The sequence below is a fragment of the Pimephales promelas genome, chromosome 7 (genome assembly GCF_988280905.1).
Source record: "Pimephales promelas chromosome 7, fPimPro1.hap1.1, whole genome shotgun sequence".
In the NCBI taxonomy this organism is placed as follows: domain Eukaryota; kingdom Metazoa; phylum Chordata; class Actinopteri; order Cypriniformes; family Leuciscidae; genus Pimephales; species Pimephales promelas.
This window is the reverse complement of record NC_142775.1, coordinates 35,040,180-35,059,290: the sequence shown is the minus strand read 5'-3', so window position 1 is coordinate 35,059,290 and position 19,111 is coordinate 35,040,180. Positions and strand designations below refer to the sequence as shown.

The 19,111-nt window shown below is 36.5% G+C and overlaps 1 protein-coding gene across 4 annotated transcripts; it reads left to right on the top strand.

Annotated features, from left to right (window-relative positions):
* Positions 1-1,494: 1,494 nt before the first annotated feature.
* Positions 1,495-18,201, top strand: itgb2 (integrin, beta 2). 4 transcript variants are annotated; one of them, XM_089133388.1, is made up of 17 exons: positions 1,495-1,717; positions 5,634-5,708; positions 8,123-8,180; positions 9,671-9,762; positions 10,478-10,670; positions 11,055-11,225; positions 11,302-11,543; positions 11,794-11,949; positions 12,521-12,616; positions 12,888-12,977; positions 13,099-13,233; positions 13,361-13,551; positions 14,688-14,920; positions 15,014-15,230; positions 16,651-16,856; positions 17,227-17,390; positions 17,520-18,201. In XM_089133388.1, the coding sequence occupies exons 3-17, from the start codon at positions 8,126-8,128 to the stop codon at positions 17,586-17,588; spliced, it is 2,310 nt and encodes a 769-aa protein (XP_088989514.1). In that variant the 5' UTR covers positions 1,495-1,717; positions 5,634-5,708; positions 8,123-8,125; the 3' UTR covers positions 17,589-18,201. The 4 variants fall into 4 exon arrangements, with proteins under 4 accessions (XP_088989514.1, XP_088989513.1, XP_088989511.1 ...); XM_089133387.1 differs by having other exon boundaries at positions 5,629-5,708; XM_089133385.1 differs by having other exon boundaries at positions 1,496-1,717; positions 5,634-5,704.
* Positions 18,202-19,111: the final 910 nt, after the last annotated feature.

Here is a 19,111-nt window from a genome sequence, read left to right as displayed (position 1 = left end):
CTTAATCATAAATACAATAAAACCCAAGGAAACAGACACAACAGGTCATATATATATATATATATATATATTTACTAGAGTTAAGTTACTAGAATGCTACATGCAGGCCAGGATTGCCCAGGACTTTTTATCCATGCATCTCCAAAACCTGAATGATGAAGTATGGGATCACACTAGCGCCACCCTTAAGATAATAAACACCATGGTTGGAGTGGTGCAGAAAGAGGGCATCGATCATGCAACTGGCTTGTTCCTGTGGGTCACCTTTAGGAGAAAAACAGTGATTCTAGTTAAAACTTCCCAAAGACTGCAAAATAAATTGGGAACAAAAGAGACATTCTATTGTCTTACTATAAAATATTTGAGAAAACAAAGTGAGGAGGTCACCGTTGCTTGTAAAAGACTTGTCCATGCCTGTTGTACTGGTGCGGGAGTATCTGTAAATTGGGGAGATCAAGTCAGCGATTCCACTCCTCAATATAAAGCGAGAAAACCAGAGTGAATCCATATTCAGAATCAGCATCGTCATGGTTTTGTTCTTTTTAGTTTGTTTTCATTGGACTTGTCTACCTGTCATAATATCACTTGTCTTTATCAGTATTAGTTCACCTGTCACCTCGTTAGTCTTTGCTGTGTCTCATTTCCCTGATCTGTTTCCCCATGTATTTAAGCCCTGTGTTTTGCCTTAAGTGTGTACCTTCTGCCTGTCATCCATGTGTTAGTAAAAGTCTGGATTGGGACTGTTTGCCTTTCTTCTACCTACAACACACCGTGACAGAAGTAGTGGTGGGCAGATCGAGGCTTCGAGAAGCAATGAAACAGTTGAAGAAAATGTTGTTTCGAGGCTTTGAATCAATCCGACACCCGTCTCCACGGTGACACCTAGTGGTCACTTGCAGGTGTTGATCTGAAATAACTTCGATTTTTAATTCAACGAGCCATTATAAAGATGTTTTTATTTTTGTATTATTATTGTATTTTTCTAATATATGAAGCTTGTAACCTGTAGTCTCTTCACATTGCATAATGTTATTTTGGTCATGAAAAATTAATAAAAGAAATCAAGCCACTATGTCTCACTTTCTTATAGATTTTTATTCAAAATTATTAATATCTCAGCTGTCGAAGGACTCAGCCTACTTTTTTTTACAGATCATTTCTCAAGCTTTTGAAAAAATTCTCTCACAAGAGACACTTGTTGCTGGCATGCAAAGATATTTTTTTTAGCAAGGACATACAAATGAGGAAAGATTACCGCTCTCTCTTTCCAGTAAGTTAGGCAAGCACTTGCACTCAGTCATCAATAAAAGTATGATGGGAATCAACTTCAAATTCTTAAAGAGTTTTAGTTGCAGAAACATGAATGAATGGCTTCATTTTTTTAATAAGTAATGCCCGCACTTCTCAATAGATGGTGCTATTTACACAATTTAGAAACATGCAGAAAAAACATTAGGCTACACCCTACCCTTTTCCACCAAAAAAAAAAAAAAAAGAACTGGTTCGGAACTGGTGCTGGTTGAAAGTTGGTTCGCAGTTGGTTCAACTTGCGAACCCGTTCAGAACCTGTTTGTTTTTCCACTGACTAGAGTGCCCAGGGAACGACGTCGTTACGTTAACGTCGCTAGAAACGCTTGGAACAAGTTGCAAGTACAACATTACTTTGGGATTATCTCTAACTCGTTTACCAATAAGGCTTTAAAAACAATTGAAATATGTAAGTCTTTTAATCTTTTCGTTTGATATGCAATCTTTTCTGATAAGTTATGTACCCCTGTCTTGTCTTTTTTCTTTCCATTTATTTGTTCTATATTGTGACTGTTTTCATCTTTGCTTATAATGTTTTTAAATAAAATAAATAAATAAATAGAAAAGTTTGCGCCAACTTCAAGCATAACATTTACAAAGGCGGACTCCATCGTGTTTCTGCAAATGTTTCTCCTGGCTTTGTGATGGTGGTCAGAAAAGATGTTCAGAACACATCTAAACCCGCCCCAGCCCCTGACGTAGGCATGACGTGGTAAAAGAACGGTCCTAGTCCAGCAAAGAGTTGGTGCCGCTTTGGAACCAGTTTTCCCGGCCGAGAACCGGTTCTTTGGCTGTCGAAACACAAAGAAGTGGTTCGCGTGCAGGCACCGGCTCCGAACCGGCTCTCAAAATGCTTTGGTGGAAAAGGGGCTTTAAGTGGTGTAATTTCTTTTCACAGCCCCTGACTGCAAAACTCAGTTATTATGGAAAACTGTTGTCTGTGGTTTGCTTATTAGGACAACTTTACAAATTCTGGGGGGAAAGTGCCCTGTTTTGTGCTTGACAGCCAGATTGTAAGTTGTTAATAATGATAAACTACAAATATATAAAACAAAAACTGTAGTCTGACAATAACAATACAAAATAATGACTGTTGCCAACTAACTTTCAAAAACTCTTCCATCTAATGTTGCGAAATTCTTTTTTTATCACTATTTTTATTATTATTATTATTATTCTTGTATGAATCCATTGTATGCTTTACTCAAAAATACATTTATAAAAGTAATTTCCAGAAAATGTTGCAGAAGTTATGGCTGGTGACTGTCAAAAGCACTCCACCCACTTTTAAAAATATATTTAGAAGAGAACAACAGTTACTTCCCTCTTTGTGGTTCAACTTCCTTTTTTAGAAACTATCATTATTTTATCCACCACTCAAGGAGACAGGAAGTGTTCTAGTTTAGGATGATTTAGAGTTAAACAAACATGTATCAGCTTTTACTTGTTCAGTATCACGTTCATCCATCGCTTTACTCTATCTACGTAGGTGTTAACCGTTGCAGGAAGTCAGCACTCAGCATGTATTTGTGGGTAAAATGTTCTGAAAATGTTGCTATTCACAATTCACTATATTTTCAAGTACTATTTTGATTTCATGGTGACATTTCACAACACACAATATTTTGATTACCAATATTCTTCCAGTACTCATCTAAGAAGTATAAATCCCACTGTAGAGGAGTTTTGGCTAATGTGATGATTAGGTCATTGTGCTCACCCCAGGGTGTCAATCAAAACACATCACAGGATTCAGAATCTTCTGGTAATTACATTTTTTGTAGAAATTCAGTATATGATAACAAATATCCATTGGAATTAACTTATTAATTGTCTTATTAATATAATCCCTTCATTGAACCAAGTATAACAGAATAGCGATTTGTTTTTAAATAGTATGTCTTTGTTATTCCATATGAAATAGTTGTGTGGTGAAAAATTGTGGTTATATACCAATTTCCATGCTAGCAGGTCTTGTCCCTGAAAACTGGCCCATTTTAAATATATTTTTATATATTATATGTTATGTTTACATAAAAATATGTTTTTTAATATATTTTATAATGTGATCATTTTAGAGTTAATCTCCAAATTAAAGTAGAAACAACAAAGAAAGTTTAAATTTTTGTCTGAACGGTAGGAAATATACAGAAATTTAATAATCAAACCGTTTGCAAATAGACATTCGGCAGAGCGCAGGTAGACCTGTTTGCGTCCCAAGAAAACGTTCACTGGCCAAAGTTTTTCTCCAAGAGCAGGCCCACGTCTGGCCCCGCTGCTCGCTCCATGCTCTTCCCCCTGTTTCGCTCCTGGCTCAGGTATTGGAACGAATCAGGGAAAACGGATGCTCAGTGCTACATGTGGCTCTGCTCTGGAAAAACCAAGCCTGGTTCCCAGTTCTGATGCAGCTGACAAGCACTAGCCCGTGGCCAATACCAACGAGGAAAGACCTCGTCTCCCAGGCCAAGGGTTCGATTTGGCATCCTTGCCCGGAGCTGTGGTCCCTGGCTGCACTCTTAGAAGAAAAGGTTCTATATAGAACCTTAAAAGTTTCTATCAGTGCTACGTATTTGGAACCCCTAAAAGGTTCTATCTCTTAAAAAAAGGTTCCATACTTGGCCAATAGAACCTTTTACCAAAAAAAATGGTAGAACCATTTTGGAGTTCCATATACTGTATGAAGTGGGGGATGGAACCATTTCTGGTTCTAAATAGAACCATTTCTTCTAAGAGTGTGCACGCATGGGCCATCATTGGGTAACTGCAAACGTCCCGGAGGGTGGGTCACGCAGGCAAGAGCGCCATCTACTAGACGACTCTATTCCTCAAAATTGTCTGTGTTTTCTGGCTGATGCAAAGCCCGAGGCTTTTCATCCCTAGACTGCGAAGTTTCGGAGGTTCTCTCCTTAAGCTTTAGCTACTGGATAAGGGCGGAACCCCATCCATGCTCAAACTTTATTTGGTGGCCATAGCAGCGTTTACGAAACCCGCTACTGGCCACTCACTGGGGAAGAATGATCTGGTCATCCGCTTCCTTAAAGGAGCAAAGAGGCTGAATCCTCCCAGACCCCCCTCAGTCCGCATGTGGGACCTTCCCACAGTTTTGGACGCCATGAAAGATGCCCCGTTCCTCCTGCTTTTGTGAAGCACAAGGATTTACAAGCGCTCTCAGTAAGTGCAACGTGTCTGGAATTTGGGCCAAATGATTCGAAAGTCTGAAACCAAGATATGGATACGTGCTTAAATCCCCCAACACACCGTTCAGGGCTCAGGTTATTTCCCAGTCTGCCCTGCCGGTTTACAACGAGGAAAATGATGCAAGAATGCCCAGTCAGGGCATTAAGAGCTTATGTGTCTCACTTTCGTTTCGTTCAGTAGACGTGCTAATGGACTAGCCGAATCGAAACAGACCCTATCCAGATGGATAGTTGATGCCATAGCGCTGGCATTCAATGACACCTCTAGCCTCTCTTGGAGCCCCGGGCACCTGCCCTTGGGACTTTGGTGTTGGATCCCAGCACGCACAGCGTTTTACACTGTGTTGCCCTAGCGTAAGATATTATGCAGTACGAGAGTACCTCTCGTAAGAGAACATACTTGGTTACTAACGTAACCTCGGTTCTCTCTAGAAGAGGGAACGAGTAGCCTACTGCTTATCTTTGCCATGCCTGCAACACGCTCTAGTTCGCTTCGGTGATTAAAAACCAGATTATATCAAGCTATATTTATAGGCCCAGGCCACGCCCGCTTTGGCGGGAGGTGGCGTAGTGGATGCGAAGCGCCCCCATTAGATCTGACATCACCAAGGGCCACTCTCGATAGGCTGCTGCAGTTGCCGCAGGACAGCCACGCGAGCCAACTTGCCTATATCTGCATGCTGCCACAATGCGTTTTACATTAATATCTCATTCAAAGCAAATTACAAATGAGGAACGTCGCAAGAACTAACAGTGCTTGCAGCACCACAAAGTTTCCTAGTAAGCTAGAGCAGAAGTAGAAGTAGCAGAACAGGTTTTTTTCTTCTTTTTTTTTAAGGTCTGGGTCTAAAAGGCACAACAGCAAGTGTAAAGAGAAAGTGGAAAATAGATACGAGAAAGTTTCTTGCATCAAAAATGGTCATAATTCACTCCTATTAAACGTTTTATTGTGAATTATTATTGTGAAAAACTCTTTTTGAACTTATGGTTTTGATTTGCATCTGTCGTCTCATCTCCCCATTGCCCCACCGCCCATTATTTCTCACAGACTTACATCATTTTACTTCCTCTCTGTTTTCCTGTCATGTGATTAGACATTTGCTAACTTTCTTTTCATTTTGAGGCAAGGTTTGAGGAAACCATAAACATCTCATAGCCACAACGGTTGCATCTCTCTAGGGCGTTGCATTTCGACCAAAGTAAGTAAGGCTTGTTAAATACTTTACTTTTTATTTCTTTTAACAAAGAATGTGCATGACTACATCATTTTATTGGAATTTTTCTTCGTATCAGTATGGACTGCAGTAGTTGTAGCTTTAAGGAACAGAGACATAGTTTTGATCTGATTAACCGTTAGTTCACTAATCCACTCAAACTATATCTTCTTGTTGATGATTTACAACATTTTAAATGAAAAGTGTTTTATTTGGTTTTATAGAGATCTCAGACATTCACACTCTAATTCAAATGCATTTGGAATCAGTAAACACTGAGATTGTACTATTTTATCACTTTATATAGTAAGGAGAATTTCCCTAAATAACTATATGGCTATTAACTGCATTTGTTAAATATATAGACACTGTATTAGGAATAGGTAACAAAAAAATGAATATTATGTCATTATGTTGTTTAACAGAGTATTATTTTCTTGCTTCTGTGCAACACAAAATAAGATAATTGGTAAAATCACCATGCTGCTTTTTACCATAAAACAAAATGAAGGGTTATTTACACTGTCAAGCCCAAAAATGGACAAAAAACATAATAAAAGTATGCAATCATAAAGTTTTAGGCAGTACATATTATGATGTAAATGAACATCCAAACTTACATTGTATGGTAATCAGAAAGCCATAACTTCTCTTTTTTTTCACGGAAGAAACAACGTCAAGCAGGAAAATTTTAATTTTCAAACAAGCTATCCATTTAAGCATTCATAACACAGAAAGTGGCGTAAACTTCTCTCTTTTGAATCCTAATATAGATCTCTATTTGAGAAAGTCAGCATGTTTCATTGGGTGGTGTGATAAAACTATGATGAACCAATAGCAGGCACACAGTTCCCTTAACCGTCTATGGCTATGAGTCTATAGACTGTCAAAATCATCCCCTTCTGAGATGGTTCACCCACACATCATATTGACAACTAAAAACATTTTTCAAGTTCACACTTTCTGTGCAGCACCTTGCAAAGCTGCTGCGAAACTGCACAGGCATAGAAAAGTCTTCATAGCATTATTTAACGTGAACCTGGACCACAAAACTAGTCACATAGGTCATTTTTTTGAAAATGATGTTTATACATCTTCTGATAGCTGAAGTAATAAATAATAAATAAGCTTTCCATTGATTCATTTCCATTGAACTATTGAAAAAAAATCGAAACATTGAGAAAACCGCCTTTAAAGTTGTCCATTTATGTTCGCGATTGTGCTGCATTCACTCATATTTATGGTGAAACATGGGGCCTTTCTCAATCTGTGTTCTTGTCTGTACTTGTCTCCTTGTGTTCTTGTGAAATGTCATCTTTTGTGGCCCAAGTACTGTCCCAATACACAAGTTTGCATTTTGGCAAGAACGGTTAAAAATCCCGGATGTGTTCTTGACGCCCATTTTACCGAGGATGCATCAGTTGGTAATTTGTGTGAACTTGACGGCAGAAAAATACCCAGCATTCAATTTAGCGAAGACTTGATAGTGTGTAATTGTGTTTAATGTAAAATTAAATTGGAATTATTAGAACCGTTTCAATTTCCATTTAGGTTACCATTGTGGAGAAGAGTGGAGTATTTTGTTTGGTTGTCGACTGATTTGGCTCTTTTCTGTAGCTTTGGATGAAGGAGCATGTAAAACATAGCATTAAAGATACTAATATGTGCTATTACTAACAAATAGCTAGCTATAATCTATCAATTTAATTACGGGTCACTAAAATAAATGAGATATTAATGGATTAATGAATATTAAAAAAATTCACGTTGAGACTACTTAAATTGGGTCGGTTAAAATTACTTAATTTCATGATGTTGAAATTACGTGAACAAATTATTGTTTAACGTAATCTAGTTATGTGGAACCTGTTGATGAAATAAAATTAATTAAAGCCAACATATAATTTTTTTGAGTGAGTTAGCTAGCGAGCCAACCGGCCATTTTGCTCACAGACTCGTTTTCCCCACAGTCAAGAGACCATTGCAGCCTGGCTGTTATCGTCATTAATTCTCGTAAATTTTTTGGTAATGCAGACGGTGTCTGTGCGGGGGTATTATTGCACAAAAGCAAGAACACATGGTCTCAAACTGTCAGCAGCGTTCTGTGTGCTCGTCCCCTTGTGAGAAGAACTAGCAAGAGCGTTCTCCCCAAGAACACAAGTCCGTTCTTTGCATTCTTGGTTTTGAGAAACACCCATGATGATTATTTAATAGCCTAATGACTTTTGGCATAAAAGATAGATCATTTTGACCCATACAATGTTTGGCTATTGCCACAAATATACCTGTGCTACTTGTGACTGGTTTTGTGATCCAGGGTCAAATATAGCAACTGCAATCTCATTTCTTGTCTCATAGTTGTTTGGGATGCTGATGATAATAAAGAATACTGTTTTAAATTAGGAAATGCTTCAGTCGGTGTGTCTGAGGGGATTTCTCCTGCTGTTGGTGGGAAGACAGGGTAGGTACATGAAAGGCACTTAGGGCAAATGTCCTTAAACTGGATTCATGGCTGTGTTTGTAACCTGAACAATGCAGGTAGCATAAGGAGGTGGGAAGGCATTATGCCAATGTCTGCAAAGCCTCACTTCCTGCCTATAATATCCCATAATCCTGTGCGTGCAGTTCATACATAAACAAAAATGGTGTCTAATGTTATGGTGCATTTGGTATACTGTATATCTCAGCCTGCCTTTTTTAAAGAATTGTGCCACTGTTCCAAAACTCTATAGTTTGGCTTTATAAGTTTGGGGTCACTAAGATTTATTTTTATATTATTTTTGAAAGATACTTTTTTATTTAGCAAGGACACATTAAAATGATCAAAAGTGGCAGTAAAGAAATTTAAAATGTTACAAAAGATTTGTATTTCAAATAAATGGCGTACTCTTAAACTTCCCATTTATCTTAGAATTCTGAAAAAAAGTAGGCCTATCATGGTTTCCACCAAAAATTAAGCAGCAAACTGTTTTCAACATTAATAATTTGAGCAGCAAATAAGCATTAGATTTCTCAAGGATCATGTGACACTGAAGACTGGAGTAATGGTTGCTTTGCCATCATAGGAATAAATTACATTTTATAATCTATAAAAATAGAAAACTTGTTAACTAAAAGTTAACTTGAAATAACATCTGACAATATTTCTGTTTTTACTGCATGTTTTGATTAAAAACATTAAAACAAATCTTACCATCTACAAACTTTTGAACGATGGTGTACTTATTGAAATTTCTCTTTAGAATTTGAATAAGTTGTCAAAGAAGGTGTATCAATAGCCTACTGCATACCTTTTGGAAAAGTCTTCAGTCAAATGCTATAAAATGCTGCCTACACTAGGTTTTGGGACAAAGTCTGTGTCTCACAAATAAATGGAATTAGTATTTGTGTCTGTGAAAGGGTTAGTTCACCCGAAAATTAAAATTCTGTCATTAATTACTCACCCTCGTGCTTCTGTAAGAACCAATGAGATTCATTCGAGTTACTCAAGAGCCAATGAGGTTCATTCGTGTTTCTCAGCATGTACAGTATGAACTTCTTTAAGAACCAATGAGGTTTGTTCTCACACGTCAAGCAGGTTCAGTTGAGATATTGTTGTTCGCTGATCAAGGTTTATATGTGAATAAAAGCCTAAATTCAACCAGTTCATCATACTGTATAAAGCAATCGTGTCTTCTCAGAAAATTTGGACTAAACTGCTTAATAAACATGGATTAGTTTTACGGTCTCTTTATGAACTTTTTGAAGTTTCAAATTGGTAGTTCACAGCTGTCAATAGAGGGACAGAAAGCTCTCAGATTTCCTCTTAAGGGTTTGGAAAGACATGAGGGTGAGTAATCAATGACAGAATTTGCTACATCAATCATAAGAGACATCAATTGCTGAATCGTGCTATGTATAACGAAATAGACTGTCTGAGGGCATAACTGAAGTTAAATCTGTTTGTTGCAGTCTACCTTGAGGAGCAATGCTTAAAAGCTTCAGTAAACACATGTGGAGACTGTATCAGGTCTGGGCCCGGCTGTGCCTGGTGTAAAGACTTGGTAAGCCCTGCTTTATGTTTCAATTTAATTACCCTTCAGAAAATGAACGACTGTCTGAACTCACTCAAAATGTATTAACACAACTCATGCTAATATAACGTAATTTAAAGTAGTTTCAACTATTTCAATCCCTAGTCTCTCTCATAAAGCCATAATTTGACTTGGGGTATAAAGTTTGGTCCAGTTTATTCTGACCAAGAATCATGTATTTAGATTATATTTAAAAGTGGCAAGTTTGTACATACTGTTTAGGTGCATGTTAAAGGACAAGTTCAGTATTTTACACTTAAAGCCCTGTTTTAAATTTGGACACATGCTTCTGGCCCGAGAATTTGCATTCAAATTCAATAAAATGCATTCAACTTTAGTTTACAAAGACTCACCGAGTGTCCGGTGTTCACTGATATGCCCACACAAAAAAATCGCTGCAAAAGATGCTTTCCAACAGGTTTTATCGTAGTTTTTGTAAAAGTCAAGTCAATGGAGTTGGACAAAAACTACGATCTATTACATTTATTGATCAAAAGTAAAACCCTCAAAGTTTCATTGTCAGACAATGCCAGGAAGTTCCTTCAACTTTTTGTCTGACAATATGTCTCAGGTCAACTATTTGATCTCCAACATTAATAATGCAATGTTGGTCTGTCTAATTCTCAACAGCTTTTTCAATTTAAAAATATATTGAATCCTCCTGTTTGTCTTATTTAAACAACAGAATTTCACCAAGACTGGGGAGCAGGAAGCAGCACGTTGTGACACTAAAGTGTTGCTTATAAATAGAGGATGTCCACCCGATAGCATAATAAATCCTGTAAACGATGCGTGGGCTACTTTAGACAAGCCCCTGACTACTGGTGCAAATCCAGTGCAAATCCAACCACAACAAATTCAACTAAATCTTAGACCAGGTATGTTACTATATACTTTATATGAAGAGTTCAGATGCAAAAGCCTCTAAATGCCATTTGAAATTTTCTTCTTTAATGATGATTTTTATCAAACTTGTATATTTAAGTTCAGTAATTTCACTTGAATAACAATTAATAGGTAATTATCATTGCCATTTAAGTGAAATCACTGAACTTAAAAATACAAGCTTGATAAAAATGATCATTCTAGAAGAAAATTTCAAATGGCACTTAGAGGCTTTTGCATCTGAACTCTTCATATATACCAGTACTACTGTATACACTGTATATAACTACTGCACTGACCAAAACAATGGCTTTTTTGATGTAAGTTTGAGACTGACTTTCAAAGAATAGAGATGACTAGCTGTGTCTTTTTCTCAGGGTTGCCTCACACTTTTCAACTAAAATTCAGAAGGGCAGAAGGCTATCCTGTAGATCTCTACTACCTAATGGATCTCTCCTACTCTATGAAAGATGATTTGGCGAATGTGAAAAAACTGGGAATTCAATTACTTCAAGAGCTCAATAAAATTACGGGCAATGCCAGAATAGGTAAGTAAGCATGTATATCTCAATCAGAGTTGAATTGTTATGGCAATGGCTTCATTAACCAACTTTCCTGATGCAGGATTCGGTTCGTTTGTCGACAAAACTGTTCTTCCATACACCGACACCAATGAAGCGAAGCTCAAACAGCCATGCCAGAATAAAGATGAACCATGTCAGCCAGCATTTGGCTTTCAGCATGTGCTGAATCTGACAAAAGATGGGAGAACATTTGAAACTATGGTAAACACGCAATTTATATCTGGAAACCTGGACCCTCCAGAGGGAAGCCTGGATGCCATCATGCAAGCCGCGGTCTGCGTGGTGAGACTTAAAACGTTTCACACCACATAAACAATTTATTTTGCCAGCCATTTTAACAGATTGCATCATCCAAGCTGTGTGCAAAAGAATGGGAAGTATATGTCGAAACAAGCTTGAAAACTTACCTGTAGAGAATTTCTTAGTGCTTCATTATACATTGCCAAGGAGCATGACGTTATATGAAGCGTGATTCAAGCATGACGTTCTATATCATGTTAGTAAATGAAGTAAATGTGTTACCTGTGCACAGAATGAGATCGGTTGGGGAAACAGCACTCGGCTGCTGGTGCTGGCTACTGATGACGGCTTCCACATGGCAGGGGATGGAAAACTCGCTGCCATTCTGGAACCAAACAAAGAAACCTGTCAGCTGGTCGGAAACAAGTACAGCATGAGCAACATCTGGGTATGATTTAATACTTCTGAATCTGAAAAACATTTGAACTACACCCGGAAGTTCCAAGGCAGGGTTATAATTTAAAATTAAAACAATTTTTTTTTAAAAAATAATTTCATTATTTGAAATAAAATAAACATTAACTGGAATATACAGTACATAGACATAAAAAAACGAATAAAAATGGCAAAAAGTGTATATCAATGATACTAAAATAACGAGGCAAGTATAAATGTAAATGTTGTACATTTAGACACTGAAAAATGATGTAGACAATTCCACTAATTCAGTATCTAAACACCTCAACAAATCTGTAAACGTGTGCATCTCCACATATGTAAAAAGGCACACTCTAAAAAAAATGCTGGGTTGTTTTAACCCAAATTTGGGTCAAATATGGACGAACCCAGCCTTTGGGTTAACCTTTTAGTAACATTTTTAACCCCACGTTTGGGTTTGTCCACATTTGACCCAAAATTGGGTTAAAACAACCCAGCATTTTTAGAGTGTATGTTTTAGATGCTACAGTATCACCTTGATGTCTGTGAAAATATAAAAACTATATGATCTATGTTTTCAGGACTACCCATCTGTAGGACAGGTAGCTCGCAAGCTGGAGGAGCAAAACATACAACCAATATTTGCTGTCACTAAAAAAATGGAAACTGTGTACACAGTAAGTAAAATATGCTGATATCTAAAATAAGAACATATTTTCTGTGGGTAAAAGGATATACAAGTTATCAAAAGTGTAAACAAGTGACTGGGCCATTATTGGCAGATTGGGAGTGTCTGAGAGTAATGATTTTTGTACGTTTGGTGAATAAATTATAACACCTTCTCCTTTTACTTTGTGTCATTTACACACAATCCACATTAATATTCCTAATAGTAGCGTAGTAGAAGTACAATGGTGTACCTGATCACAGTTTTATGTTCTTTAATAGGAGCTGAGCAAACTGATCCCTAAATCTGCAGTAGGAGTGCTTTCTGACGACTCCAGCAACGTTGTCAAACTAATTGTGGATGCATACAATGTGAGTGCATTTCCAATATGTACAATCCTTGTCTTTTTAAAGGCTAAATAAATAAAACATTACAATGAGAGAGCTTTTCTATGTTTAACACCTTTATCACTGTCCTATGCGGTTTGAACAGAGCTTAACCTCTGAAGTGATCATGGCTCACGATGCCCTCCCAAATTCTGTATCTGTGAAATACACATCAAACTGTATAGGAGGAGGTAACCCAAGTGACAGGGGGAAGTGTGATAATGTGAACATTGGACAGGAAGTGAGTAAGATAAGACACCAGCACACACCTAAAGATAGACAGATCATTAATGCTAGTGCAGATCAAATGCAATAATACAAAAATGTGCACTTTTTAAATGACTTTACTCTTGCTTTAATCCTTTTAGGTGATTTTTAATGTGACCGTAACAGCAGAAAGATGCATGCCGAGCAGTCAGAGCTTCTTTATTGGGCCATTAGGCTTTAATGAAAAAGCGAAAGTGACCATTCAGACTCGATGCGAATGTGAATGTGATGATAAGAATATAAACCATCCTCACTGTGGGAATAACGGTAAAATCGTCTGTGGCAGCTGCAGGTAACAGAACATTATCATTTACTCCAAATGTGTTCTTTTTCATCACTTTTTACTGTTAATAAACTCCAAAGGCCCTGGGTAAATATTACAACAACATATCTGGGTCATATATCTATAAAAAAAAAAAGAAATAATCCAATTAGATTAGAAAATCCCATTAGATTTTCATTGCAAAGTACTGTAGCAATAATACTACAGCAAAATTAAAGATAGCAAAACAAATGACAATTAAAGGAGTAGTTCACTTTAAAAAACACTTTTGCTGATAATTTACTCACCCCCATGTCATCCAAGATGCCCATATCTTTCTTTCTTCAGTCGAAAAAAAAAATTAAGGCTTTTGATGAAAACATTCCGGGATTTTCTCCATATAATGGACTTCAATGGGAACCAAACGGTTCAAGGTCCAAATGAGAGTTTCAGTGCTGCTTCAAAGGGCTTTAAACGACACCAGACGGTGAATAAGGGTCTTATCTAGTGAAAAGATCGGTCATTTCAAAAATTATTTAAAAAAATTAAGTTTTATAAGCACAAATGCTCACCTTGCTCTGTTCTGTGATGCACGTTCGTGACTCTCCTGTTCGAACGAATCTTTTTTTGAGTCATTTCATTCATTTTGTTCGTTGAATGAACCAAATGACTCGAAAAAATATTCGAGTCATTTGTTCAAACAGGAGAGTCACAAACGCGAATCACAGAACAGAACAAGGTGAGCGTTTGCAAAAGTTTTTTTTTAAAAGTAAACTAATCCTTTAAGTAATTAGTCTTTATATTTATTTATGCTTTATTTATATTACAAAAAACATTCTAATGGTCCCAACGAAGACTTTAGTAATGTTTTTCTTATAGCAGATTATTACAATTTAAAATTACTCTTCTCTATTTGATTACATTTGATTACTCATTTATTCCTGTGATGCAAAGCTGAATTTTCAGCATCATTCCTCCAGTATTCAGTGTCACATGAACCTCCAGAAATCATTCTAAGTGTGTGAGTGCATGCGTGTGCAAAGATATAGATGCATACATTGACATCCAAAAAACCTATTTGCAGCACACACAACCTGACTGTAGTGACATACGGTCTATTGCATATATGAATAACATAAGCTAATGCAACCTCCTCATGTTCACAGGTGTAATACTGGTTTCTTAGGACAGCGCTGTGAGTGCACACTAGGAAAGAAGGACGAGGCTTCACTGAAAGCACAGTGCCGGAAAGACAACGGCACGGAATGCGAAGGCAAAGGAGATTGTGTTTGCGGACGGTGTCAGTGCCATATCACAGAGGCCGGTGGCAATTTCTATGGCGAACACTGTGAATGTGACGATGAGCACTGTGAAAAATTTAGCAATACACTGTGTGCAGGTGATTAGTGTGGAAAGGCTCATATTTACGTGCTTAACAGTTTATTTTAAAATATTTTTAATCATTTACGTGTGTTGATTTTACTGATTATAGGTCATGGCAAGTGCAAATGTGGTAGATGTGAGTGTGAACAAGGTTATGAGGGAACAGCGTGTCACTGTGCAAAATCCGACGAGGCTTGCAAGAGGGACGGGAATGTTTGTTTTAACCGTGGTAAATGTGTATGTAACCAGTGTGAATGCGAGAGAGGATACAAGGGGCCATACTGCGAAACGTGTTCTGCTTGTCAACGTCCGTGTCAACAGTCAGGGTAAGAAAACTTGTGTGACCTTGACCTTTACAAAGCCACCCCATATTTATTAATTTATTTACAAATGATTAATTGAAATACACGTTCTTCCTTAATTTTACAACCCCAAATGGGATTACTAAAACTACTAATTTAGAAAATCAGTTAATATGGACGATTTATTGAAATGATCCATTTCACGTTTCCTCAGTTATATAAACTATGGTATTTTCTAGTTTTATTATTTGTATTTAATACAAATGTATTTGTTATTTATTGTAATATATACAAATGGGGTGTAACGATATTCAAACCGAACCGAAAAACCGCGATACAGAACTCGCGATACTCTCATTGCGTACCGAACACGCCCCGCCCCCTGCTACCCCGGCCCCGCCCAGCCCGGCTCAACGGACCTCATGTCTTATGTTTACAGTATACACAACGAACTATTTTGTAGCCTAACCACCATTAACACCAAATAACAAGCTCCGTGTTTTGTTACTTTCGTTAATGAGCAAGGTGTAATCTTTCAAATTCTGTCTATTTGATCACGAAATTCAAACAATAAATGGCGTTTTGACGCTCTTTGATGTCGCGTGACAGATCGCTGTAGTCCTACTAGGCTAGTAGGCTCCTCATTTCAAGCGGCAGCGTGACGCGTGAGTAAACACGATCATCTCTTCCTCAGTTAAGGAATGGACACCTGAAGGTATGTTGAAAGATACAGTATACTTACTGAAAGGCATCATAACTCGTGTAATCGCTCAATCAGTGTTTCAGCAGCGGAAAGACGACAATAAAACAGCATAGCTTGTCACTAGCATTAACAGAAGTCATTCAGTTTCCACAACTTGTTGGTTCCTATAATGAACTCTTGCACTAAATAAATGCACTATGTTAGCCTATATATTATATTTTACTTAACCTGTTAATGATCATTAAATAATCTTGATTATTTAATGTATGTTTAAAATATCTTTCATTAAAATGACAACTGTGTAAATTATTTCAATAACAAATTAGAGTAAAAACACAAGTTAATAATGCAACTGCCTTATGTTCAGTTTACATGTTTTCATACAATGTGTTGTGTGCTGATTATTATATCTAAAAAATAAATAGTATCTGAATTTAGCTTAAAAGTCTAGGCTACAACCTTCAATGTTATAGTAATGTGCGGCTCCCTATATAGTTTACAGCATTAGCAGATTTTTTTTTAATCCTTGTGAAACATTTAATTGTAATAGAATTGAAAAAAAAAGAAAGGAAAAAAAAGCCATAGCTTTCTTAACCGAACCGAACCGAGACGTCAAAACCGTGGGAAAACCGAACCGTCAGTTTTGTGTATCGTTACACCCCTATATAAATATATACTTTACAAAAGATAACATTTTTATATGTATTTAAATATTATTAAAATATGCATGACCTATTGCAGGAGTTGTGTTGAATGTTTGGCCTTTGGAAGCGGTCCGTTTGAAAAGAACTGCACTTTAGCCTGTGGCCATCTGAAGTCTGTGACGGTTAAAAAATTATTTAAGACCGACTGTCGAGTCAAAGATCACTTGGGCTGCTGGATGTCATTCACAATGAAAGAACAGCTTGGATTTGACAAGTATGATATAAATGTCCTCGAAGACAGAGGTATAGTCCCTGACAACATTCCTGATGTATTAAAAACATGTACTAGTTAATTTGGGTTCTTTCATTATTGACCCTCATGTCATTTTGAAACCCTGTAGATCTCTCTGTGTGTAGCATTTCTGAAGAATCTTTATATTCTTAATATTCTTTTATTTACAACAAAAGTAAAAGCTGTAAAAGTAGTCATATGGACTTTTTATAATGCTTTTTGTAGTTTTTGGAGCATAAGTAAAACAGTAGCGTGCAACAATATGAGGGTGTGTAAATTATAGTTTTGATTTTATATTTGGACAAATACTCCATTTCAAACAAATATCACGTTTGAAACTACCAAAAGAAAAGCGTTCTACCTTTATGTTTCTTGTGTTAGAATGTCCTGAGGGGCCGAACATCGCAGCCATCGTAGGAGGATCTCTGGCAGGTGTGGCGTTGATTGGTCTCCTAATCCTCCTCATCGTCAAGGCAATTCTGTATGCAAGTGACCTTAGAGAATGGAGGAGATTTGAAAAAGACAGAAAACATGAAAAATTATCTGTAAGTTTGTTTTCTTTAAACATAAAATAAAAACCCTACCCTTCATATTCAGTCAAAATGGCAAAAGCTGTTCATCATTCACGCTTGACTTTTTTTAATTAAGCAGATTGTTTTCCTCTCCTCCCACAGGGACAAAACCCATTGTTCCAGAATGCTACGACCACTGTTCAAAACCCAACGTTTTCCGGAGATTCTTAAAAACTTGTCAGAGCTGACACACATGAAGCAGAGAGTGGATGTGTATTAATTAATCTATAGGTCTGATGCATGATCATGTAATAAAATAAAAGCTTAAAATGTCCATTGCGATCTTTGAGTGAATTCATAAATTTTCTACACAGTTTTTATTGTATCTGCAGTAATTTAGGCCTAGATCAAATATGTTCAATAAAATACGTTTATATTTTACATGCTGTTTTATTTTCTATTTTGTGTAATTTAAATGTTGTTTTTTTTATAGATCAATCTATTCAGCGAATGTTTTGCATTTGTAAAATGCTTTAGAAGCTCTTTATATTGAATGTGTCAATGTCTGTCCACATGCAAATCGCTATGAAAATTAATGAGATCACTATGTATTACTGCATTTCACTGATTCTCATTTATGAAACATGAGCACTGAACAAGCGCTGGCTTTCCACATTATTAAGATAACAGACTTGTGAGCTAAATATTTGCTTAACTTTGCATTATAACATGTCTAATGGTTCTTCAATGTTCATAACATGCAATTTAGGTTATAGAATGTGTTTTTGTATATAAGAGCTCTGTAAATGTCTTAAATATTAATAAATTACAACTGTAATTTGGAGGAATTGCCTTGTTCCTTAAATAAATTTGGGCTATGCATTTGAACCTCTAATGGCATGCCATTTTAACATTGAAAATATTAAATTAGAATGAATTTTGATTTCTATACTTTAGAAAGTTGAAATGAAAGCTAGGAAAATAAATAATGATTACTATTTTTATTCTTACGTTTAAAAGTAGAAGTGCATTTCTGAGGCACTTTGGCACTTTGAGAAGCTTGATAAATACAGGCCCTGGTCTTATTTCATTAAAAAATCTTTTCATACGAGTCAACTGAATAATAATGAGTTCATATATAGTCCATCAAAATATGCTTCAGTAATAACGCATTAAAGAAGGATCTTCACTCGTTGACAGAAACCTATGAGTTAGTCTGGAGTGCCCTATTTGACAGTGTGTATATTATGTATTACGCACCCGCGTTTTGATCGTTTTTTTTTTCACATAGCTGCAACATAGACTTAAAATACTCCCGTCATTAATGGTTATATAAATAAAATCAATTTCTTACACTCTTATTAATATCAAAACCTTGTGTTTTTGTAAAATAAATAAATTAAACAGGGTGCGCTTTCAGCTCACTCTGTCTCCGCAAAAATCTTTCTGAAACGCTTCCGAAAAATGAAAAGCGACAGTAAAGACGTATAATGCTACAAATGATTTCTATTTCAAATAAATGCTGTTCTTTTGAAATTTTTATTCATCAAAGAATCTTGAAATAAATCTTTTCATTGATAATAATAACAACAAATATTTCGTGAGCAGCAAATCAGCATATAAGAATGATTTCTGAAGGATCATGTGACACTGAAGACTGTAATAAAAGTAATGATGACAGTTGAAAATTCAGCTTCGCAACAGAAAACTTTATTTTAAGATGACGGAGTTACACATTACTTCATGTAGTCATA

Bases quoted from the DNA above. Each gene is read 5' to 3' on its own strand.
- itgb2 (XM_089133388.1), top strand. From the start codon at position 8,126: ATGCTTCAGTCGGTGTGTCTGAGGGGATTTCTCCTGCTGTTGGTGGGA. The intron at 11,226-11,301 runs GTAAGTAAGCAT...TTCCTGATGCAG, and splicing joins TACGGGCAATGCCAGAATAG to GATTCGGTTCGTTTGTCGAC. The intron at 16,857-17,226 runs GTATAGTCCCTG...TTCTTGTGTTAG, and splicing joins AAATGTCCTCGAAGACAGAG to AATGTCCTGAGGGGCCGAAC.